Here is a 24,551-nt window from a genome sequence, read left to right on the forward strand (position 1 = left end):
ACCGAGCAGCGGGAGCGCACCCCGCCGCAGGGATTCGAACCGCCGACCTTTCGATCGGCAAGCCCTAGGTGCTGAGGCTTTAACCCACAGCGCCACCTGCGTCCTGTCACATGTTAATAATGCATTATTAATGTTTCAAAAAGAACATCATATGGCCATATGGTTATCAGAACCATTCCTCAACTCTCTTTTTTAGTGTTAAAAACCATGAGTGTAGATCTACCCACAGTCCATGTAAACTGAGCTGGCTGGACCAATGGTCTGATCTGGCATAAGGCCAAATACTATGTTCAGAATGCTGGGGAGTTCCCCCCCAAAAACCACAATATTAGACACTCAGCTAGAATGTATACGAGAGATCAGGAAAGGTATCACCAGGGCAAAGAAGTTGCCAGCATGCTTAACAAGCGACATCAAAGTGTATGCTTTAGCTGAGATTCCTGCACCCCTGGATCCCTTCCAACTCTACAATTCTATGATTCTGTGATTCAAAGAAGCTATCAGAAAAAAGAAGTCTTCCTTCAGAACATGAAAGCCCCATCCAAATGAGGAGAAGAGATACCTGTGAAGAGATCCAAGATTTAGAACCTCAAAGCCAAAGTGAGAGCATTTGGGTCAAAATTAAGGGAGAGAAGAATAACAGGGACCTCATTGTGGGAGATTACTATAGATCCCCAAGCCAAACGGAGGACATAGATGATGCCTTCCTGGAACAGATGGCCAAGCATGCAAAAGGAAGGGAGATAGTAGTAATGGGGGACTTCAATTACCTGGATATTTGCTGGATGTCAAACTCAGCCAAGAGCATAAGGTCAAACAGATTCCTCACTGGCCTTGCAGACAACTTCGTTGTCCAGAAAGTGGGAGAAGCAACAAGAGGAACAGCCATTTTAGATCTGGTCCTAACCAATGTTGATGACCTGGTTATTGGGGTAGAAGTGGAAGGATCATTAGGTGCGAGTGATCATGCTCTTCTGAAGTTTACTATACAGCGGAAAGGAGCAGCCAAGCATACTAGGACTCAATTTCTTGACTTTAAGAAAGCCAACTTCATAAAACTTAGGGAAGTGCTGGGTGAGATCCCATGGACAGTAATACTAAAAGGAAAGGGAGTTCATGATGGCTGGGAGTTTGTTAAGAGGGAGATAGTAAAAGCACAACTTCAGGCAATACCAATGAGACGGAAACATGGAAGGTGCCTAAAGAAGCCAGGGTGGCTATCTAAAGAACTTTTAACTGAGTTAAGATTAAAAAAGGATGTGTACAAAAAATGGAAAAGGGGGGAAACCACCAAAGAGGAATTCAAACAAATAGCCAGCACGTGTAGACACAAAGTCAGAAAAGCTAAAGCACAGAATGAACTCAGGCTTGCTAGAGAGGTTAAAAGCAACAGAAAAGGCTTTTATGGGTATGTTCATAGCAAAAGGAAGAACAAAGAAACAGTGGGGTCACTCAGAGGAAAAGATGGTGAAATGCAAACAGGGGACACAGAAAGGGCTGAACTCCTCAATGCCTTCTTTGCCTCAGTCTTCTCCGATAAAGAAAACAATGCCCGACCTGAAGAATTTGGAGCAAATGATTCAGCAGAGGAAACACAGCCCAGAATAACTAAGGAGATAGTACAAGAATACTTGGCTAGTTTACATGTATTCAAGTCTCCAGGGCCAGATGAACTGGCAGATGTGATCTCAGAACCACTGGCAGTCATCTTTAAGAATTCCTGGAGAACAGGCGAAGTCCCGGCAGACTGGAGGAGGGCAAATGTTGTCCCTATTTCCAAAAAGGGGAAAAGAGAGGACCCAAATAATTACCACCCAGTCAGTCTGACATCAATACCAGGGAAGATTCTGGAGCAGATCATTAAGCAAACAGTCTGTGAGCACCTAGAAAGGAATACTGTGATCACCAATAGTCAGCATGGATTTCTGAAAAATAAGTCGTGTCAGACTAACCTGATCTCGTTTTTTTGACAGAATTACAAGCCTGGTAGATGAAGGGAACGCAGTGGATGTAGCTTACCTTGATTTCAGCAAGGCATTTGACAAGGTGCCCCATGATATTCTTGTAAAGAAGCTGGTAAAATGCGGACTTGACTATGCTACCACTCAGTGGATTTGTAACTGGCTGACTGACCGAACCCAAAGGGTGCTCATCAATGGTTCCTCTTCATTCTGGAGAAGAGTGACTAGTGGGGTGCCACAGGGTTCTGTCTTGGGCCCCGTCTTATTCAACATCTTTATCAACGACTTGGATGATGGACTCAAGGGCATCCTGATCAAATTTGCAGATGACACCAAACTGGGAGGGGTGGCTAACACCCCAGAGGACAGGATCACACTTCAAAATGACCTTGACAGATTAGAGAACTGGGCCAAAACAAACAAGATGTATTTTAACAGGGAGAAATGTAAAGTATTGCACTTGGGCAAAAAAAAAATGAGAGGCACAAATACAAGATGGGTGACACCTGGCTTGAGAGCAGTACATATGAAAAGGATCTACGAGTCTTGGTTGACCACAAACTTGACATGAGCCAACAGTGTGACGTGGCAGCTAAAAAAGCCAATGCAATTCTGGGCTGCATCAATAGGAGTATAGCATCTAGATGAAGGGAAGTAATAGTGCCACTGTATTCTGCTCTGGTCAGACCTCACCTGGAGTACTGTGTCCAGTTCTGGGCACCACAGTTCAAGAAGGACACTGACAAACTGGAACGTGTCCAGAGGAGGGCAACCAAAATGGTCAAAGGCCTGGAAACAATGCCTTATGAGGAACGGCTAAGGGAGCTGGGCATGTTTAGCCTGGAGAAGAGGAGGTTAAGGGGTGATATGATAGCCATGTTCAAATATATAAAAGGATGTCACATAGAGGAGGGAGAAAGGTTGTTTTCTGCTGCTCCAGAGAAGCGGACACGGAGCAATGGCTCCAAACTACAAGAAAGAAGATTCCATCTAAACATTAGGAAGAACTTCCTGACAGTAAGAGCAGTGGAATTTGCTGCCAAGGAGTGTGGTGGAGTCTCCTTCATTGGAAGTCTTTAAGCAGAGGCTTGACAACCATATGTCAGGAGTGCTCTGATGGTGTTTCCTGCTTGGCAGGGGGTTGGACTCGATGGCCCTTGTGGTCTCTTCCAACTCTACGATTCTATGATTCTATGATTCTATGAAGAAGAAAGGACACAAACTTTGGCAAAATAAATGCAAGCTCCACAATAAGCAATGCTAAAAGCATAAAGACCAGCAACAACATTCTTTGCACATGTAACAGGAGACAGCAAAGGATACTGCAGAAGTGGGGACTGATAAACATGAATTAAGTTGCCTGCAGGCTGAGTTAACAAGTATCCCTTAATGGTTGCCACTCTATAAAGACAGGGTGTTGGAAACTGGCTAACTCAACAGTAGCCCCCAAACCCCTTTGGTTGGTCTTAGACTGCCTCCAATGCAGTAGCACCCCCCTGTGGGCTGATGCCAGGGACTGGACTGCAGAAGAGGCTTGGGAACCGGCCCCTCCTTCTCCTCTGCTTCCCTTGGAGGAGGAGTGGGAGTGGGGGGATCAGCCCCCCTTCCCATGTAGTTTCCAGAGAAGAGGGAGACAGGATTGTTTTACAGCAGAATGCTGAGCTGCCAAGTTTTGAGATCTTAGGCTGTGGGTAGGCAAACTAAGGCCCAGGGGCTGGATCCGGCTCAATCACCTTCTAAATCCGGCCCGCAGATGGTCCGGGAATCAGCGTGTTTTTACATGAGTAGAATGTGTCCTTTTATTTAAAATGCATCTCTGGGCCTCGGTCCAGTATATCTGAAGGAGCATCTCCACCCCCATCGTTCAGCCCGGACATTGAGGTCCAGCACCGAGGGCCTTCTGGCGGTTCCCTCACTGCGAGAAGTGAGGTTACAGGGAACCATGCAGAGGGCCTTCTCGGTAGTGGCACCCACCCTGTGGAATGCCCTCCCACCAGATGTCAAAGAGAACAACAACTACCAGACTTTTAGAAAACATCTGAAGGCAGCCCTGTTTAGGGAAGCTTTTAATGTTTGATGCATTACTGTATTTTAATATTTTGTTGGAAGCTGTCCAGAGTGGCTGGGGAAGCCCAGCCAGATGGGCGGGGTATTAATAATAATAATAATAATAATAATAATAATAATAATAATAATAATTTGTGGGGCATAGGAATTCATTCATTCCCCCCCCCCAAATATATTCGGTCCCCCACAAGGTCTGAGGGACAGTGGAATGGCCCCTTGCTGAAAAAGTTTGCTGACCCCTTTCTTAGGCAAAGGAGGGGGAGTTGGAGAACTGCCAACAGAGAGTTCTTTGGACAGCATAGAAGCTTGCACTCGTCACTGACTCAGAATTCAAGAGCAAAGGGCCCAAGGACAATGGACTCCTGAAGCCTCCTATAGAGCCACAGGCTGTTGCTGGGGAAGAAATGGGAGGGCTCAGAGTGAGCAACGTTACTGTGGAGTTAAGACGGAGCTGTTTGTCTAGCTCTACAATTGCTGAATAAAACGCCCACAAAATACGAACTTTCTTGTTTCTTCTTTGATCCTTGATGCTGCCGGGGGAGGAGAGAACCCTTTGAGTCTGACAGGTGATCACATCTCCAAAAAGCAGTGCCAAAGACATCAGACCTGCAGCTTGCCATCAATTCTCTGGGGCAAAAGGCTCCATAAAATGCCAACAAGGCTGCAGTAGAAATCATAAACTCTCATAACCAGATGAATACAGTTCCTGGAATTGCTGGAGAAGAAGCAATAACCAAGTGAGTGTAATAGGTTTGCACCTGTGGCGTTTGCCTCCTAGGTGGGTCATAAGGAAAGGGTTAAATGAGTGTGATGTGATTGGCCAGAGAGAAACTGATAGGAGGGGTTAGAGTTAGAGTGGGAGTTGTGTGAAAGTCAGTTGAGAGTTGGGAGTTGAAGAAGGAGGAGGGAGAATAGTCTGTGGGTTGGTTGAGTTGTGTGGTGAGAGAATGAGAGGTGGAGTCAGATAGATAGTTGGAATAATCAGTTTGAAGTTGTTAGGAACGCATAGGACAGTTAAGGAACTAAGATTAAGAAACTGCCAAGAAAAATTAACTGAAACCATAAGCTTGTTCATGCCTATAAATAAACTTGATTATTAGTTAATGTTAACAACTGTCTGGACTCCGTGTGTTAGATTTCGACCAGCTTCGGCCCATCTGAAGCCGGCAAAGGCTCGTCCTTATCTTGAGCCCAAGCAGAGCGTTCTGGCAATGAAAGGATAAGCAGGTATTTGTGCTACATGCTGAAGTTTATTTCTCAACTATACCGAGAACACACAAACAGACATCTTGCAACTCCTCTCGAAACAAAGAACCGAGAGAACAGGAAACCAGTGTACTTCACATCCAGTCTTCCATTCCCGTGGGAACCCAACAGTAACTCTGACTGTGGAATGTAAACAATTGTCTTGTGACAAGCATTTTGCTGCACAGTGAGGGAAACAGAAACCAACAGGGAAATGGGTTGGTGGCAGTGAAGAAAGCAATCGCAGTGGTGGCACAGGGTCAATAGACCGTCATTCTTTTCCAAGCCTCTGCCAAGCCTCTGGAGCCTCTGCCATGGCAAATGGCTTAAAAGTTCAAAGTCCAGCCCTAAAGCCATTAATTAGGAACTGGCAGGCTTCCCATAGTAAGAGCACATACCTCTCATCAATCTTCTTGATGCGCAGAGCAGATAACGTCCGATCCGTTCCTCTGTTCCTCTGCCAGCAGCCATTAGTCCGTCCGATTCCATTTTTCTGGGCCCGGAACAAAAAATGTGAGATTTCGACCAATTTTGGCCCATCTGAAGCTGGCACAGGCTCGTCATTATCTGGAGCCCAATCAGAGCATTCCGGCAACGAAAGGATAAGCAGGTATTTGTGCTACATGCTGAAGTTTATTTCTCAGCTATACCGAGAACACACAAACAGACATCTTGCAACTCCTCTCGAAACAAAGAACCGAGAGAACAGGAAACCAGTGTACTTCACATCCAGTCTTCCATTCCCGTGGGAACCCAACAGTAACTCTGACTGTGGAATGTAAACAATTGTCTTGTGACAAGCATTTTGCTGCACAGTGAGGGAAACAGAAACCAACAGGGAAATGGGTTGGTGGCAGCGAAGAAAGCAATCGCAGTGGTGGCACAGGGTCAATAGACCGTCAAACATCCGGGGACCCTGTGTGATCACTACAGAAGTGGTGGTACAGTGGTGGGATAACATCAATACCTGCAACCACAAAAGTGGTAGGCAAGTGTTGAGATAACATCTATATGCCGGTGGGATCCAATCAATACCCTATGGTGAGATATTTAGGTTGTTGCGCCTAGCCATCACAAAAGTGACAGCAGCAGCGGGATCCAAATCCAAATCAAATGCTTGAGGCGGGATCATATAGAGACACCTGTCTTGGGGAAAACAATACACCTGGAGGGGGAAGGGTAAATCAGTGAAGTGATTACCTAGCCCAAGTGTGTAGTTGTAAGCAGAAACCAACATCCTCCCCGTTTCTGTGAACATCACTGGGCAGCATGTTCGTACAATATTAGTGCAAACCCAACTTCTGCACATAGGTACAGTGTTGATCCCTTGATACAACCTTGGACAATACATCAGCAGGAATTTCATTACCTGGCATATAGGACACCTTTACAAGTCCCTTCTGAACACATTCCCTAGCATGTTGCAATTTCAGTTGCAAATGCTTCGTGCTTTGCTTACAACCTTCAGAATTCAGCAAAGCCAAACATGCTTTGTTGTCCTGGTAAACCTGGATTGGACATTTGACAGGAATTTTCATGTCTTTGCACAATTGTAACAACCATTCACAATCTTTAAGTGAATAAGACAGTGCTTTCAGTTCAGCTTCACAAGTACTTAAGCTAACTGTTGTTTGCTTCTTGCATGACCAAATAGACCCTGATTGTACATGTAGCAAACTCCAGACGTACTTTTCCTGTCTGTAGTGTCACCACCAAAACTTGCATCTCAAGACCACCAGACTTCTGATTGTTAAATCTCAGTCTGTAATGCATAGTGCCTTTCAAATAGCGAGCTATGCGTTTCAGAGCTTTCCAATCCTTAACAGTAGGATTGTTGACTTGTCTGCTTAGCAAATTACAGCTAACAGCAATGTCAGGTCTTGAACATCTGGCAATGAAGTTTAGTTTGCCTAGCGCACTCCTGTACAGTGTAGTGTCAGAAAATGCTCCTTCAGTGTCATCTACCTGATAACCTGTTGTCATCGGGCCGCAAGATGAGGCTGAGATTAAACAATTTTTGAAAAAGAATGGATTGCCAAAATTGTCACAAGAAAACAGATCAATCCTGAATTGTAAAATAACACGCCAAGAGATCGAACAAGCCATTCAGAACATGAAATTTGGCAAATCTCCAGGGCCAGATGGGCTGATCTCCAAGTACTATAAGACATTGAAAGACTACTTGATACAACCATTGATGGAGGTTAGCAATGAAATTATGGAGGGGAAGAAGGCGCCGGAATCGTGGAAAGAAGCTTTTATCACATTGATACCAAAATCGGAAGCTGAAAAGACACAACTTAAGAACTACCGTCCCATCTCTCTCTTAAATGTGGATTACAAAATATTTGCAGACATTTTGGCAAGTAGACTGAAAAAAGTTTTGAATGAAGTAATTCACAAGGACCAGGCAGGGTTTCTCCCAGGTAGACATTTGTTTGCTAATACAAGGAACATTATTGATATTTTGGAACTCTTGCAAACAAATATCAACACAAAAGCAGTGCTAATTTTTATAGATGCGGAGAAGGCCTTTGACAATGTCTCTTGGAAATTTATGAAGGGAAATTTAGAAGGGATGGGAGTGGGACGGGGTTTTGAAAATGGGATTGATGCAATTTATTCAGAACAAAAGGCTAAATTGATAGTTAACAATGTGGTTACAGAAGAATTCAAAATTGAAAAAGGAACACGACAAGGCTGTCCTATCTCCCCACTGTTATTTATCTCGATTCTGGAGGTGCTCTTGAATATGATTAGAGGGGACCGGTTGGTGGAAGGAATTCAGGTCGGAGTGAAACAATATAAACTTAAAGCCTTTGCAGATGACCTAGTTTTGACCTTGCAGGAGCCAGAATCTAGTACGAAAAGAGTATTACAATTGATTCAAGACTTTGGTCGGGTGGCGGGATTTAAATTAAACAAACAGAAAACAAAGGTACTGGGAAAAAATTTGACAGATAGGTTTCAGAGAGAGACAGAACTAAACGTGGTTAAAAAAGTAAAGTACCTAGGGGTAAACATAACAGCAAAAAATCTGAGTCTATTTAAGGACAATTATGATAAATGTTGGTCAGAAATTAAGAGAGACTTAGACAGTTGGACAAAACTGAAACTTTCTTTGTTAGGCCGAATTGCTGCTATCAAGATGAATGTATTGCCAAAAATGCTGTTTTTATTTCAAACATTACAGATTGTGGACAAGGCGGAGTGCTTCCGGAAGTGGCAGAGAGATATTTCCAAATTTGTCTGGCAGGGCAAAAAGCCCAGAATTAAGTTTAAGATATTAACTGATGCGAAAGAAAGAGGGGGCTTTGCCCTGCCAGACCTAAGGTTGTACTATGAGTCAGCAGCTTTCTGCTGGCTAAAAGATTGGTTACTTCTCGAAGACACTGATGTATTGGATCTGGAAGGTTTTAACAATGCTTTTGGTTGGCATGCATACTTATGGTATGACAAGGTTAAGATCAATAAGCCCTTTAAGAACCATATTGTCAGAATGGCAGTGTTTAATGTCTGGATAAAATATAAAGACTTATTGGAAAACAAAACTCCAAGGTGGCTCTCACCTTTGGAAGCAAAGGCCCGAAAAAGACTCAATATGGAGGCCAAATGGCCAAAATATTGGGAAATACTAGAAAAAGATGGAGACAACTGGAAATTGCAGAGTTTTGAGAAAATGAAGGATAAAGTGCGAGACTGGTTACATTACGCTCAGATTAAAGAAATGTTTAAAAATGACAAAAAGTTAGGATTCCAGGTGGAGAAATCGAAATTGGAAACAGAACTGTTAGAACCTAGGACTAAGGTACTTTCAAGAATGTATAACTTGCTGTTAAAATGGAATACACAAGATGAAACGGTCAAATCGGTCATGATTAAATGGGCACAGGATATTGGACATAATATCATGTTTGAGGACTGGGAAAGGTTGTGGACCTCTGGGTTGAATTTCACTGCATGTAATGCTTTGAAAGAAAATGTTATGAAAATGATATATAGATGGTACATGACCCCAGTCAAACTCGCAAAAATATACCATTTGTCTGATAATAAATGTTGGAAATGTAAAGAGAATGAAGGAACATTCTTTCACCTCTGGTGGACCTGTCCTAAAGTGAAGGCTTTTTGGGAAATGATATATAATGAGCTGAAAAAGGTATTTAGGTATACCTTCCTTAAGAAACCAGAGGCCTTCCTTTTGGGCATTATCGGTCAGAGGGTGGCAAAGAAGGACCGAATTTTTTTCCGGTATGCAACAACGGCAGCAAGGATACTTATCGCTAAATACTGGAAAACCCAAGATCTACCCACACTGGAAGAATGGCAGACGCAACTGATAGGCTACATGGAACTGGCAGAAATGACTGGCAGAATCCGAGACCTGGGAGAGGAGAGGATGGAAGAAGACTGGAAGAAATTCAAGATTTATTTGCAAAAACATTGTAATTTGGTTGAATGTTAAGAAGGATGCTGGATCATAAATAATTTGGCACCACTAAACTAGATGGAGTAATGAAGATAAGCTATGTAACAATTTAAAACAATTAAAATTTTTTTGAATAATTATTAAATTATAGTTAAATTTCTAAGATTTGGTTAAAGGGGATTGGAGACCAGAAAATTAGATATAAGAGTAGAATCAAGATGATAAATTGCTGGCAAATATTATTGGAATGAAGGTAGGAGCGGGAGATGAGAGGAAGTCCAAAGAAGTGGTGAAACTATGCTGAGATATATGTTATACTTTTTATTCTTATGTATTGTATTAAAAAATCTTAATAAAAAATTAAAAAAAAGATAACCTGTTGTCATCGGTGTATCTACAGGGTTAGCATCCATCAGGTTTAGTTTGCTTAACACATCAGCAATTTTCCGTGACTGGTGTACTAGAATGTTACCATCTTGATCTCTCTCTATCTCCAGAGATAGGTAGTTGTTTACCTCTCCAAGATCTTTCATGTCAAAGTGCTCTTTCAGTTGAGCTAGGGCGTCATTGTACATCGTGATATCTTTCCAAAAGAACAAAATATCATCAACATAAAACAAGCAATACAGCTTCTTTTGCCCCTCCTCTTTGACAAATACACATGGATCAGCTTTCCCTTGCTGAAAACCTAGAGAAAACAATACTTCAGTGAGTTTAGTGTGCCAACACCGTGCACTTTGTTTGAGACCATAAAGGGATTTCTTCAGAGAACAAACAAATCCCTGTTTTACCTGTACGCCATCAGGTGGATGCATATACAGTGATTCACCTAGAGATCCGTACAAAAATGCTGTATTCACATCGTGGTGAGAAACGTGTAGATTCTCCTCTGCAGCAAGCTTGAGCATAAGCCTAATGCTCTCATACCTCACGGTGGGTGAGTAGGTCTCGTGATAGTCTTCACCTGGTACCTGTGAAAAACCAATCTGGCTTTGTGTCTGACTATCTTGCCATTTTGATCTGTCTTCGCTTTGAAGACCCATTTGCTTCCAAGCAGTTTCATTCCTGGAACTACTGGAACTAGCTCCCATGTTTTGTTCCTCTCTAAGGAATCAAGCTCAGCCTTCATGGCAGTTAACCATGGCTCAGCATCCTTTGAATCCAAATCCTGGATTTCATGGAAACTTGAAGGTTCAAATACCTTCTTGGAGCTTTTAACAGCTGCTACTGCTGTTTTAGCAAATTCATCAGCAAATCTCTTTGGAAGTCTGCCTTTAGTGGCTCTTTGTGACCTGCGAATTAGCCGTAGGTCTTCAACACTCTCCTCTTCCTTCTTAGGACAAAAGTGACCTATTGTGAACAATGGTTCCTCCAGTTCTTGATCAGAGCCTTCAGAGGGTCACATAGAGGCTTTCACACTCTTGAAATCCTCTGAATCATCTGATTCAGTCTCAGATTCAGGATCAGGACCTTCATCAGTGGGTGTGGGTTGTTGTGGCAGCTGTGGCTGTGGCTGCTGCTGTTGCTGTGGCTGTTGCCTATCCTCAGTCTCATCACTGTCATCAGGATAACATTGGAAAATTCCCACATTCTCCCCCCACTTGGCATTGTACTCAACACTTCTTGTGAGCCTAATTGTCTTAGAGTCGGTCATCATTACTCTGTAAGAACCTTTCTGATACCCTAGAAAGATACCATGCAATCCACGCTTGCCTAACTTGGAGCTTTGTGGTGTGTGAACCCACATGTCAGAACCAAAAATTCTCATGTGTTTGATGTATGGTTTCCTGCCAAACATCTTCTCATAGGGGGTACAACCAATCGATGATGATAACCTCCGATTGTAACTGTAAACAAAACAGGCCAAAGATTCCGCCCAATAACTCTCTGGAAGATTGGCATCATGCAGCAAGGTTTTTAACCCTTGAAGCAATGTTTGACCTGCTCTCTCGCAAAGTCCATTCTGCCATGGTGAGCGAGGACTAGACAAATCATGCTGAATTCCTTTCTCAGTCAGAAAAGCTTCAAACTGCTGAGAAGTGAATTCCCCCCCACGATCAGTGAAAAGAGTTTTTATCCTCTTACCATGCACATTTTCCAACCAAGCACAGAATTCCTTGAACCTTTGAAATGCCTCTGATTTCTGCTTGAGATTGAACACATAAATATACCTGGAAAATGCATCAATGAGAACCATGAAGTACCTGTTTCCACCCAAAGAGGGTGATAGTGGACCAACCAAATCAGCATGAACAACCTGGTATGGTTCTGTAGCTTGCCTACTAGACACCTTACCTTTCACAGCCATTTTCACCTTGTTTGCTGCACATGCCTTATACTTCATGTGGTACCTGCAGGGTTTAATAGTCATACCTTCAACCAAGGCAGGCATTTTAGATACTGCCTCAAAATGCAAATGACCAAATTTCCTGTGAAAATCATGAATACATCCTGCATGCAAACCTTTGTTAGAACCTGCAATGCAAAAAGTTTCATCCTGCACATCATCATCAAAATACAAAACAAACAAACGATCAACATATTCAGCATGCAATACATAATCGTTTTTCTTTGTGATGGTGCACTTCTTGTTCTTGAAGGAAACGTCAATTTTCTGTTCATTCAGCTGCGCAACACTGAGTAGATTGTGTGTGGCATCTGGAACGTAGAGCACATCTTGTATCGACAAGTCCAAACTGTGAAGAACAACAGTTCCGTAGCCTTGACTGGATATCGTGTGGTCATCCGCCTGGTGAATCGCACCTTCCTGTGGTGTAAAAGACACGAACAGTCGCTTGTTGTTGCATAAGTGGCGGGTTGCTCCTGAATCCACAACGAAGAAAGATCTAGACGTCTTGTGGACCTTTGGGACTTTTGTAGTGAAGCGTGAGACCATCACCTTGTGCTGCGTTGTCCTGGACACCAGACCTTTGCCTTTGCCTTTGCTTTTTCCACACGATGAGCTTTCGCTGTGCTGCTCTGTCTTGGCCCTGGGATATCTGCATTCCCTCTTCATATGGCCTAGACATCCACACAAGTAGCATTTCACTGCCTTCAAAGCTTTGGCGCCATCTGGTGGTTCCACTGCATTCTGGGATGACGTCTGTGAAGAATCCCCCTTACCGATGCAGCTAGCACCCCGGTGGTCTGCTTCATTGAGAACAACAGCAGTAACATGGGCTACCGTGAGCTGAGCAGTTGGTAGAACAGCAATCTGTGTGGCAACGGACTCCCAACTTGAACCCAAAGAATGTAGTATCATGAAGGAATACACAGCCTCTGGAAAAGTGAGACCTCTCTGTTGCAGCTCATGTCTCAGATTCTGCATCTCCATCAGATGAGTACGCACATCTGCACCTTCAGCATGTGCCATATCATGCAACTTGGCATAGTAGAACAAAGAAGCACCAGCCTCTGTTCTCAAATGAACATCTCGCAAAGTGTCCCAAATTTATTTGGCTGAGGCCTTATCACGCAATAGGCATAGCTCTTATGGGGATACCAGCAACGTAAGAGTTCCCCTTGCTTTTGAATCCTTAGCTCTCCATTCATCTGTCAACGGAGCTGGGGGGGTGCCTGTTATGACATCAAACAGACCCTCTTTTCGCAGAAGAGCCTCTGCATACAATACCCACTCTGCATAATTCTTTTTATCGAGCTTTGGAATCCCAAAAGCATCACGAAGGGCTGCCATGACTATGGCATTAGCCTTCTGCATCATCAATCAAGCTGCTTTTTAGCCAGCTGCGTCTGTGTACAGCAGCTGCATCCAAAAGTACATTCTTTTCCAAGCCTCTGCCAAGCCTCTGGAGCCTCTGCCATGGCAAATGGCTTAAAAGTTCAAAGTCCAGCCCTAAAGCCATTAATTAGGAACTGGCAGGCTTCCCATAGTAAGAGCACATACCTCTCATCAATCTTCTTGATGCGCAGAGCAGATAACGTCCGATCCGTTCCTCTGTTCCTCTGCCAGCAGCCATTAGTCCGTCCGATTCCGTTTTTCTGGGCCCGGAACAAAAAATGTGAGATTTCGACCAATTTTGGCCCATCTGAAGCTGGCACAGGCTCGTCATTATCTGGAGCCCAATCAGAGCATTCCGGCAACGAAAGGATAAGCAGGTATTTGTGCTACATGCTGAAGTTTATTTCTCAACTATACTGAGAACACACAGACATCTTGCAACTCCTCTCGAAACAAAGAACCGAGAGAACACTGAAAAACAGGAAACCAGTGTACTTCACATCCAGTCTCCCATTCCCGTGGGAACCCAACAGTAACTCTGACTGTGGAATGTAAACAATTGTCTTGTGACAAGCATTTTGCTGCACAGTGAGGGAAACAGAAACCAACAGGGAAATGGGTTGGTGGCAGCGAAGAAAGCAATCGCAGTGGTGGCACAGGGTCAATAGACCGTCAAACATCCGGGGACCCTGTGTGATCGCCACAGAAGTGGTGGTACAGCGGTGGGATAACATCAATACCTGCGACCACAAAAGTGGTAGGCAAGTGTTGAGATAACATCTATATGCCAGTGGGATCCAATCAATACCCTATGGTGAGATATTTAGGTTGCTGCGCCTAGCCATCATGAAAGTGACGGCAGCAGTGGGATCCAAATCAAACGCTTGAGGCGGGATCATATAGAGACGCCTGTGTTGGGGAAAACAATACACCTGGAGGGGGAAGGGTAAATCAGTGAAGTGATTACCTAGCCCAAGTGTGTAGTTGTAAATACCCAAGATAAGCCGCAAAGCCAAGATAACAAAGAGAAAGAGAGCTCAAAGTCTGTTCTGGTAGAGGGTTTAGGCTCGTGGTCAGAGGAAGTGAAGCTTGAAGGGTTAGGGAGAAAACCTATAGCAGAACTTTGGGACCAGAGTCTTGAGAGAAGCCTAACCAGAAGGAACAGTACTGAGAGGAAATTTCTCTTATTTTGTTAATTTACTGATAATTCTCACTCACACAATATGCCACCCAAAAAGTTAAGAAACCCTGTGATGGAAACAACTTATGAAAGCTCTGAAGGAGAGGAGAATGGAAATCCTAAGAGGGAAGAGCAGAGTTTAGAAAATGTAACTAATATTCAACCTGAGGCAAGAGATCCAAAATTCTCTGAAGAATTTGTAAAGTGGAAGTTAGAACAAGAATATAAGTTGGAATTAGAAAATATTAGATCTGCACAAGAAATAGAAAGAATTAAAGCTGAGAGCGAAAAAATTAAGGCTGAGCAGGAGAGCAAAAGAATTAGGGCTGAGCAGGAGAGGGAAAGTGAGAGCGAAAGAATGCAATTTCAGCTGGAGATGAGGAAACTGAAATTAGCAGCTATGGAGAATCAAAATAATAGTAATAACACCAGTAGTCAAACTCAAGTGAAGGTAGATTTAAAGCATTTTCCTGAGTTTAAGGAAAAAGATAGCCCTGAGGCTTTTATTATATCATTTGAAAGAGATTGTCAAGATTTTCAAGTGAAAGATGAAGTTAAGATGAAGATACTTAGAGCCAGGATAAGTGGGGCATTAGCTGAAATCTATGCTCAAATGGCTGAGGACGAATCCAAAAACTTTGATATAACGTGTTCTCCTTCATGGAGAGCACGTGTTGCGGTGGGGGCCGCCAGGACACGCCAAAGTTGTGGGGCAGGCTAATTGACTGTTGGCCACTGATGCGATTGGGCTTCCCTTGTCGTTGGGAAGAAGTTAATGTTGCCATTTGTTGATTGACAGCCAGAAATGCTAAAACTCCTTGCACGAGGCTAGGGCTTCCTCTTTTCACCCGTGCATCAGATTGCCCGTCCCCCCTCCCTAGAATTAGGGTTGTTTGCTTGACCTTGCTATGCCTGTCATGGGGTCGTCTGCATTTGGGGCAGGGGCCCGGTAGGAATTTTGTCCATCTGGCTGACTGGCTGGTGCCATTTGGTTTTTGCCTATTGCATAGCAAATCGTCACAACTTGTAAGGTTGCGGTTAGGCATTGGTTTATGATTTGGTTGGTTGAGGGGCATGGATTGGCTGTGCCTGCCCCTCTAATGCTGCTGCTGCAAGGGATTCCGTTAAAGGAATCGGGGGCTAACTATTGCTTGTCCACCCTGTCAAGGGGGCTCAGGCCACTGCAAGAGCTCCTGGCTGCATTTGGGGTGGGCTGAGGGCAGGTTCCCTGCTCCGTCGCTAGCCCCAAGTGTATTCCCCTTTTCTGACTTTCGCAGGCGTGCGGAATGTCAGACTGTCCCCCATGCTGGGGGCAGCTAGTTGCAACCAATGCCTAAGCAACCACTCACATGTTTGTATTTTAATAAAGTTGTGGCCAAAATTATGCCAAAAACCTTAAACTAAATTTTTGGTGTGATGTGTGAGTTATTGGGGTGGCCCTGGGGACCTCGACATGCAAATTTAAGCAACTAATATACACCAGGTTTGGGATTACCTCAGAACAACTGAGAAAGAAATTTAGAAGTGTGACTAAAGTGAGACAGGAGACATATGCTCAGCTTGGGGCTAAAATCTCAAACTACCTCACAAAATGGTTAGAACAGGAGAGGACAGACTCTGTTCCAAAAATCAGAGAAGTGTTTGCTCTGGAACAATTTTTTGAAACGATAAACGGCCAATTAAAATATCATATAAAGGAAAGACACCCTCAAACGCTTCAAGAAGCCACTAACTTAGCTGACCAAATAAATGAAATAAGGGACCATAGGTTTGATGAACCAAGTTTTGGCGGGAAAGTGTGGGGGACTAACAGAAATAAATTCCAACAGTCAAAGGGAAACCCATCTTCAGAGAAAGACAAGGGGAAAGCCTCTCCTCCCTCCAAGAGGGGAGGTGTTGTGGGCGGGACGCGATTTCTGTGCCATGCAGGGGGCGTTATGCCCCCTGCCCCACTCACCTGGCTGGCGCACCCATGCCCCACAGGTAAGCGCCCAACCAGGCAGCTTGGAGGGGGTGTGGATTGCAGTTTAAGTTACTGCTGCGCCAGCCCTTCTGCCTCATTTTCCGCCTTCCAGTCACAAGTCACAAAAGTTTTAATTGTGGAGCTGGAGGGGAAAAGTCTGTCAGTATTAGCCCTCAGAAAAAAATGTATTGTATCAAAGCAGCTGAGGAGAGCTAAGCTAGTCAGGATAGGCCAAAGCCTGCTGAAGTGGTGGAGGCTAAAGTGGCACATTGCTATGCTATAAAACAAGACAATCTTCTTTTGAAAAATGCCGGGGAAGATATTTGGATTGAAGGGAGGAGATTTCTAGGGTTAAAAGATACAAGTTCACAAGTCATTATTGTCCACCCAGAGATCATCTGTCCCACCAAAATAATTCCAGGGAAAGTTATGCGATTAAAAGGAATTTCAAAAAACCCTGAGGTATTACCAGTGGCAGAGATCCATGTTAAGTTCCAAGATTGGTCAGGACAGTGGCAGGTTGCTATTTCTGAGGAGATTCCTACTGCTGTGCTGATCGGATGGGATCTCTTAGAGCATGTACAGAGTTCTTTTGGAGTTACTTGCTCCAAGGGGGGTCAACAGTCACCCGATGCTGAGGGGAATGCTACTGTTGCCAAAGGAAACAGAGCTGAGGAACAGAACTCTGAGGGGAGAAATGAAGCCCTGCTGGTTCCTTTATTAAAAAACCAAAAACATAGTTTTGCCCAAGAACAGGAAGAAGATGCTGATTTAGTTAATTGCTTTGAGGCAGCCAAAACTGACATGCCTTTAACCCCTGAAAGACCTGAGCGATTCTGTCTAAGCAATGGACCATTATATAAAGAAGTCCTTGCCATACCATCGAGAGGGGAGCAATTGTGCAATCTACAAGAAATAAAGATAGCTCCTACATTATCCTTTAACCAGCAGGTGGAGGTTAAACAGATCCTACAAGATTATAAGGAAATTTTCAGTAATACTCCAGGTAGAGCTAAGGGAGTTGTACATCATATCAACACCGGGGATGCCAAGCCCATTGCTGTAAACTCCTATAGGATAACTGGAGAATACGTGGGGAAAGTTAGAAATGAGGTAAGGGAGATGTTGAAGGCAGGGATCATAACCCCATCGGAAAGCCCCTGGGCAGCACCCATAGTGTTATTGTAGCACCCTGCTTGTGGTTAACGCTTAGCTGGAATGAAATATTCAACACAGCAATAGAGAAATTAAAATAATAATTTATTTGTCGGACAAATAAATATGAGGCACAGTGGTATATGGTTACCAAGCTCTGGCCTGGCCTCCTGCCGTTATGGCCAGCACTTATATTTTCTCAATCCAGCCCCCTTTCTCCTCCTTTGTCCATTCAGCCTGGTTGAAATTCCTATTGGCTGTTTGCTAGAACCAATCATAAAAGATACACTCATTTCCTTTTGCCTTTTATGGGAAATAAAAGCTATATATTCTTCTATCTATAAATGACAAATAAGTAGTCATTTATCTTACATTTGTCTCAGCAAGGAACCTTAATTACCAGCTCACCTCTTGCCCTCCTTGCCCTATTGCCCTCCGAAACAGATGGATATTAGTTTTAAATTTTTATCTTATCTTGAGTTCACATCAACATTGAAAGATCTCCTTCTTTTGGAGGTCTTTAAACAAAGGCCTGACAACCATATGTGTGCTCTAATGATGTTTCCTGCTTGGCAGGGGGGCTGGGCTGGTGGCTGACTTAATTTCAGGATAGTTACAACTCTTACAACTATATGAAATAAGAATCCAACATTTCTTAAATCCTTTGCATAATTACATTTGAGCCAATATATTTCATACATTATCATAGGTAGCTTTTTAGAAGAATAAACCTTCTCAAAGTAAAAAAGGAAGGAACATTTTACAGTCTCAAAATAAAAATAGGAAGAAAACCTCTTCTTCTGTTTACACTCCCTTCTCCAGCCAAGCCAGTTGCTTTTCTATTTGCTCTTGGCCTTTTAACCTTAGGAAAATATGGCTCAAGTTTAATGGGAGGCACATGGTTTTATTTTACTATTTACCAACTCTTAATTATGTTTTTCTCTGCTTTTTTTTATATATTCTGTAATATGTAGGGTCAGTGTAACCTTGGCTCTCAGCCTGTAATTCCCTTTTTACGACTTTGAGAATTGTTTTCTGCTATAAATCAGGGGGCCCCCTTGTCCAGGAGGATAAACATCTTGCCAAAGTACTTAGGCAGCTGGTCTTCTGCCTGGCATGAAACATTTGTGAATTTTAAGCTAATTTTTAGAATACAGGAATCTGATCAAAATATAAGCCTTGATATAGATACAGGCTATGATCAGATGCCTCATTATTAAACAAACCTGATGGATCTATCAGATTTTGACTGGATTATAGGAAGCTGAACCATGTCACTAAAGCAGATGCATATCCAATGCCGTGTTTAGATGACCTGATTGAAGCTATAGGCCAGTGTCATTACATCACCTGCCTAGACTTAACAAAGGGGTACTATCAAGTAAAAATGGACCCTAGGGACAAGGGGAAAACTGTGTTTAGAAGTCCCTTAGGGCTGTTTGAGTTTAAAGTAATGCCCTTTGGATTAAAGAATGTGCCAGCAACTTTTCAACGATTGGTGGGTGAACAAAATTCTGAACGGATTAAGAGAGTTCACAGTTGCTTATTTAGACGATATTGCTGTGTACAGTCCAACTTGGGATAAACACAAAGAGCACTTAGGGATAGTGCTACAGCGAATTAAAGAGGTGGGCTTAACCATCAAAGCTAGCAAATGCCAGATAGGGGGCTCGTTCAATACCTGGGACACATGGTGGGAGGAGGAGTGATGAAACCTTTAGAGACAAAGGTAGAAGCCATTTCAAACTGGCTTACCCCTACCTCCAAGAAGAAAGTCAGAGCTTTCCTAGGCCTAGCCGGTTATTATCGAAAATCTATTCCAAATTTTAGTGAGTTAGCAGTGCCTTTATCTGACCTAACTCAGAAGAAGGAGCCAGATAAGGTCAAATAGACAGCAGCGTGTCAGCAGGCCTTTGATGCCTTAAAAAGCGCCTTGACATCAGATCCAGTCCTTGTTGCTCCTAATTATGATCGTGAGTTCACCGTCTTCACTGATGCATCCAATGCCGGGATCGGGGCCGTGCTGTGCCAACAAGGAGAGAAGGACGACCTGCATCCCATCACCTTCATAAGCAAGAAATTACTTCCAAGGGAAAGACATTTTTCGACCATTGAGAAAGAATGCCTTGCCATCGTGTGGGCATTACAGAAACTGAAGCCATACATCTGGGGCCGAACTTTTATCTTATGTACTGACCATTCACACTTGCTGTGGCTGAGAACAATGAAGAAGTAAGTTGATGAGGTGGGCCCTATCACTGCAAGACTTTAATTTTACAATTAAAAATGTGAAAGGGACCCTGAACACCGTTGGAACTTCTGGGTTTACACCTGCTTTACATTCTACTTTTGCATGAAGCAGTGATGAAATTTCTAAATTATAAAAGGCAATAGAAAGTGAAAATCTCCAGGAAGGTGAGATCCTTGGTTATACCGCTCCCCTGCCAATACAGTGGGACCTTGGTTCTCAAACGCCTTGGTTCTCAAACTCCAAAAACCAGAAGAGTTCCAGTTTTCAAATGATTTTTTGGAAGGTGAACGTTTGATACGGTTATCGACTATTCAGGGGCACCTTGGTTTTCAAACATTTCAGAAGTCAAACGGACTTCTGGAATTGATTAAGTTTGGTGCTTTTGTTTTTGCTATTTATTTTGCATTATTATTGGGGCTTTCAGACTGACTGTTCCTGTTCTTTGGAACAGCATTCTGAATATGACAAGCACCCACTCACTGTACTTTCCAGAAAAAAATGAATACACTTTTTTTAACCCATATTTAGGGTCAGTCCCCACTCTCTCAGATGAGCCCCCTCCAAAGAGAGAGATAGATAGATAGATAGAGAGAGAGAGAGAGAGAGAGAACCAAAAAAGAATCAGAAAGAGAGAACGTACACATGCACCCTTTGCTTTTCCTAAGGGTTGGGGTAAAAGTTGAGCAGTACATATTGAGCAGAAAGAGGAAGTAGGAAAGACTATCACCCTTCCAAATTTCTCCTTCAGTTCTGTGCACTATTCAAGGGAGAACAGAGACCAAGGAGGCAGCAAGAGGGAGGAGGGGCTGAAGGGCTCAGGCTTCTCACTGCACCCATGGACAGCACTGGACTTCCAGTATCAGACACTTCATGCTTTTCTGCACCCAGTACTGGGGAGCAATAGTGGGTGAGGTCTATAGTCCTGCCTGAGAGCTTCCCATGGGCATTTGCACTAGAGAGGATTTTGGTGTGATCTGGCAAGGCTTTTCTCATATTCATTTTTATTACATGAACGGTTGGTACAAAACCATTTCCCAAATATTTGTGCCATAAAATCGGTCTTAAGATAGCCTGGATTCTAACTGCAATTCATATAAATCAGGTATGTCCAGACGATAGATCCCCTGCTGAACCTGGTTGATCGCGGGATGAATCAAAGTGGGCAATGAATGTCTGTATCCCCCCCAAAAACCTGGTCAATCCACCCTCCAAAAATCTCAACAACTCTGGGCAATCCTCCCCTTCCACCCACCCATCCCAGACGTGCACCTCCTCTCTCCAATGACAATGGGTAGATCACTGCCAGTTATTTTATACTGGGAGTAGATCACAGTCCCTTGGAAGTTCAATGTGTCTAATATAAATCACACATCCTCTCATTTGCATGACACATATTAAAATGCTTATAGTGTTCAGTTGTATTACATGACTTGCAATCACATTCCAAGGCTATTAGCACATGGTATCACACCCCTTGTTGCTTATTTGTTTTTAATAACTGAGCATATATAAGCAGAGAGTACTGCTGATGTTTCTGAGGAAAGCAAAAAGCCCTTAGAGAAAGAGAGTAGAACCTGACCAGGCAACCTAGAAAGAATTAAGGAGAAAGAGACAGCAAGAGAAGGATGGAGATATGGGCACTTTTGATTGCTCTGCTGGTGGCTCTTCTGATTCTGAACTTCAAGAAACTGCTGTGGTCAAACAGGCATTACCCTCCAGGCCCTCTTAAGCTTCCTCTCATTGGAACCTTGTGGATCCTTGGATTGAAGATTCATGAAGATACTCTCATTAAGGTACTTACATCTTAGTGATAATTCAGTCTGATGCCAGCAATTGTTTTATCTATTTCCCCCAACAATTGTGATGTTTCAGTTTCAACAATAGCATGGGTTAAATTGGTAAATGCCATAAGCCTCCGTTGTCAGAAGCTGTAAGCAATACAAATAATAGTAATAATGTAAAATAGTATTATTATGAATAATATTGAAAAGCACAAAACCATACACAAGTTGAAAATACGCATTAAAAATTACAGATCAAAAATATTTATTGTATACTGTTAAACTGAGGAAGGAGGAGAGAACACCCTCAAAAGAAGAATGGTTTATGAAAATCTTGGAATATGCAAAGATGGCAAAAATTGAAAAAAGATACAAATTTAGAATCTTTTAAAGAAGATTGGAAAACCTTTCCAGTCTACAGTGGTACTTCAGGTTAAGTACTTAATTGGTTCCGGAAGTCTTTTTTTAACCTGAAGCATTCTTAACCTGAAGCACACTTTCCCATTGAAAGTAGAATCATAGAATCATAGAGTTGGAAGAGACCACAAGGGGCATCGAGTCCAACCCCCTGCCAAGCAGGAAACACCATCAGAGCACTCCTGACATATGGTTGTCAAGCCTCTGCTTAAAGACCTCCAAAGAAGGAGACTCCACCACACTCCTTGGCAGCAAATTCCACTGTCGAACAGCTCTTACTGTCAGGAAGTTCTTCCTAATGTTTAGGTGGAATCTTCTTTCTTGTAGTTTGGATCCATTGCTCCGTGTCCGCTTCTCTGGAGCAGCAGAAAACAACCTTTCTCCCTCCTCTATGTGACATCCTTTTATATATTTGAACATGGCTATCATATCACCCCTTAACCTCCTCTTCTCCAGGCTAAACATGCCCAGCTCCCTTAGCCGTTCCTCATAAGGCATCGTTTCCAGGCCTTTGACCATTTTGGTTGCCCTCCTCTGGACACGTTCCAGTTTGTCAGTGTCCTTCTTGAACTGTGGTGCCCAGAACTGGACACAGTACTCCAGGTGAGGTCTGACCAGAGCAGAATACAGTGGCACTATTACTTCCCTTCATCTAGATGCTATACTCCTATTGATGCGGCCCAGAATTGCATTGGCTTTTTTAGCTGCCGCGTCACACTGTTGGCTCATGTCAAGTTTGTGGTCAACCAAGACTCGTAGATCCTTTTCACATGTACTGCTCTCAAGCCAGGTGTCACCCATCTTGTATTTGTGCCTCTCATCATTTTTTTTGCCCAAGTGCAATACTTTGCATTTCTCCCTGTTAAAATTCATCTTGTTTGTAATGGCAAAGTGGATTGATCCATTCCAGAAGATGAAAAACACCCCCTAAAACAGCAATCTAACATGAATTTTACTGTCTAACGAGACCATTGATCCATAAAATGAAGGCAATAATCAATATACTGTATTATAAAATAAATAGATAGCATTGTAGATGAAAAAATTAACTTTTATGATTTTCTTACATGCTGATGATTGTTTGGATGGGGGGGGGCTTTTATCCATTTCTGCAGTCACGCAGTCAACCAGTAGCTCCCCAAACAAGAACCTGAACCCCAAACCCCACACGATCCCCAAAAGAATGGCAGAAGACAGAGTCCCCCAGAAGTCCCCCAAACAAAGGAGCAAAGCAGAGGCAAAGGCACAGGGCACGCACACATAAACAAATCCCAAAATCCCTTGCAGAATCCCAAAATTTTCCACTCTCCGCTCCCACAGGGTAGATGGGCTTACCTGGCTAGGTGCCACCCATCTTGCTATGGCTGGGGGTAGGGCAAGGGTTGGTAAAGGGCTTTTTGGCCCAGGCTCACCTTTGTTTTCTTAACAGCTTCATTGCTCTTGGTCTTTGTTTGGTAAGTGTTCCTTACCTAACTTTGGGATTGGGATGCGACCTGCTGGGCATCCTACGGATGTCGGGGCCTGGCTCCTGGCATTCGTGGAGGCCTCCGAGAGCTCGGAAAACTTACTTCCGGGTTAAAATCATTCATAACACAAAATAAACTTAACTTGAAGCGTTTGTAACTCGAGGTACCACCGTATACAAAAAGTTATTTCCCATATGCAAAGACCACAGCGGGGTTTGAAGTGTAAGAAAACAGCAGAATATATTAAGAAACATGTTAGAGAGTGTTAACTTTAAAATGCAATTGTATGTAATTCGAGTTATAAGCATTGATGTTGGGTGAGAGGGCAATAGCTTGTTTTGTTGAAATGGAATATAATTATTGAGCAACAAATATAACGTTCTGAGGCATCTAATCATAGCCTGCATTTTTATTGAGGTTTGATCAGGGCCTGTATTTTAAAATGAGCTTAAAGATTTTCAAATGTTCATGCTAGGCAGAAGACCAGCTGCCTAAGAACCTTGGCAAGATGTTTATTCTCCTGGATAAGGGGGCCCCCTGATTTATAGCAGAAAACAATTCTCAAAGTCAAAGGGAATTACAGGCTGACAGCCAAGGTTACACTGACCCTACATATTACAGAAGATAAAAAAGCAGAGAAAAACATAATTAAGAGTGGGTAAATAGTAAAATAAAACCATGTGCCTCCCATTCAACTTGAGCCATATTTTCCTAAGGTTGAAAGGTCAAGAGCAGTGAAAAAGGCAACTGGCTTGGCTGGAGAAGATAGGTTTTCTTTCTTTCTATTTTTGAGGCTGTAAAATGTTCCTTCCTTACTTTGTAAAGGTTTATTCTTCTAAAAAGCTATCTATGTTATGTATTAAATATATTGGCTTAAATGTAATTATGCAAAGGAAT

At 43.1% G+C, this 24,551-nt stretch overlaps 1 protein-coding gene and 1 long non-coding RNA gene across 2 annotated transcripts in view; one reads left to right on the forward strand and one right to left on the reverse strand.

Annotated features, from left to right (window-relative positions):
* Positions 1 to 4,271: 4,271 nt before the first annotated feature.
* Positions 4,272 to 20,568, reverse strand: LOC307217231. Its single transcript, XR_013839465.1, has 3 exons — positions 18,966 to 20,568; positions 17,054 to 17,776; positions 4,272 to 4,689 (listed from the first exon to the last, which is right to left on the reverse strand). It is a non-coding gene; the product is annotated as an uncharacterized lncRNA (long non-coding RNA).
* A 945-nt stretch (positions 20,569 to 21,513) lies between these two features.
* Positions 21,514 to 24,551, forward strand: part of LOC307217050 (cytochrome P450 2J2-like) — a 28,749-nt gene continuing 25,711 nt past the window's right edge. The window contains exon 1 of the mRNA XM_079978063.1: positions 21,514 to 21,783. Within this exon, the coding sequence (XP_079834189.1) occupies positions 21,616 to 21,783 (168 nt within the window). The 5' untranslated portion in view covers positions 21,514 to 21,615. The remainder of the gene's footprint in view (positions 21,784 to 24,551) is intronic.

The sequence above is a fragment of the Podarcis cretensis genome (assembly GCF_951804945.1).
Source record: "Podarcis cretensis genome assembly, chromosome: 5".
Classification (NCBI taxonomy): domain Eukaryota; kingdom Metazoa; phylum Chordata; class Lepidosauria; order Squamata; family Lacertidae; genus Podarcis; species Podarcis cretensis.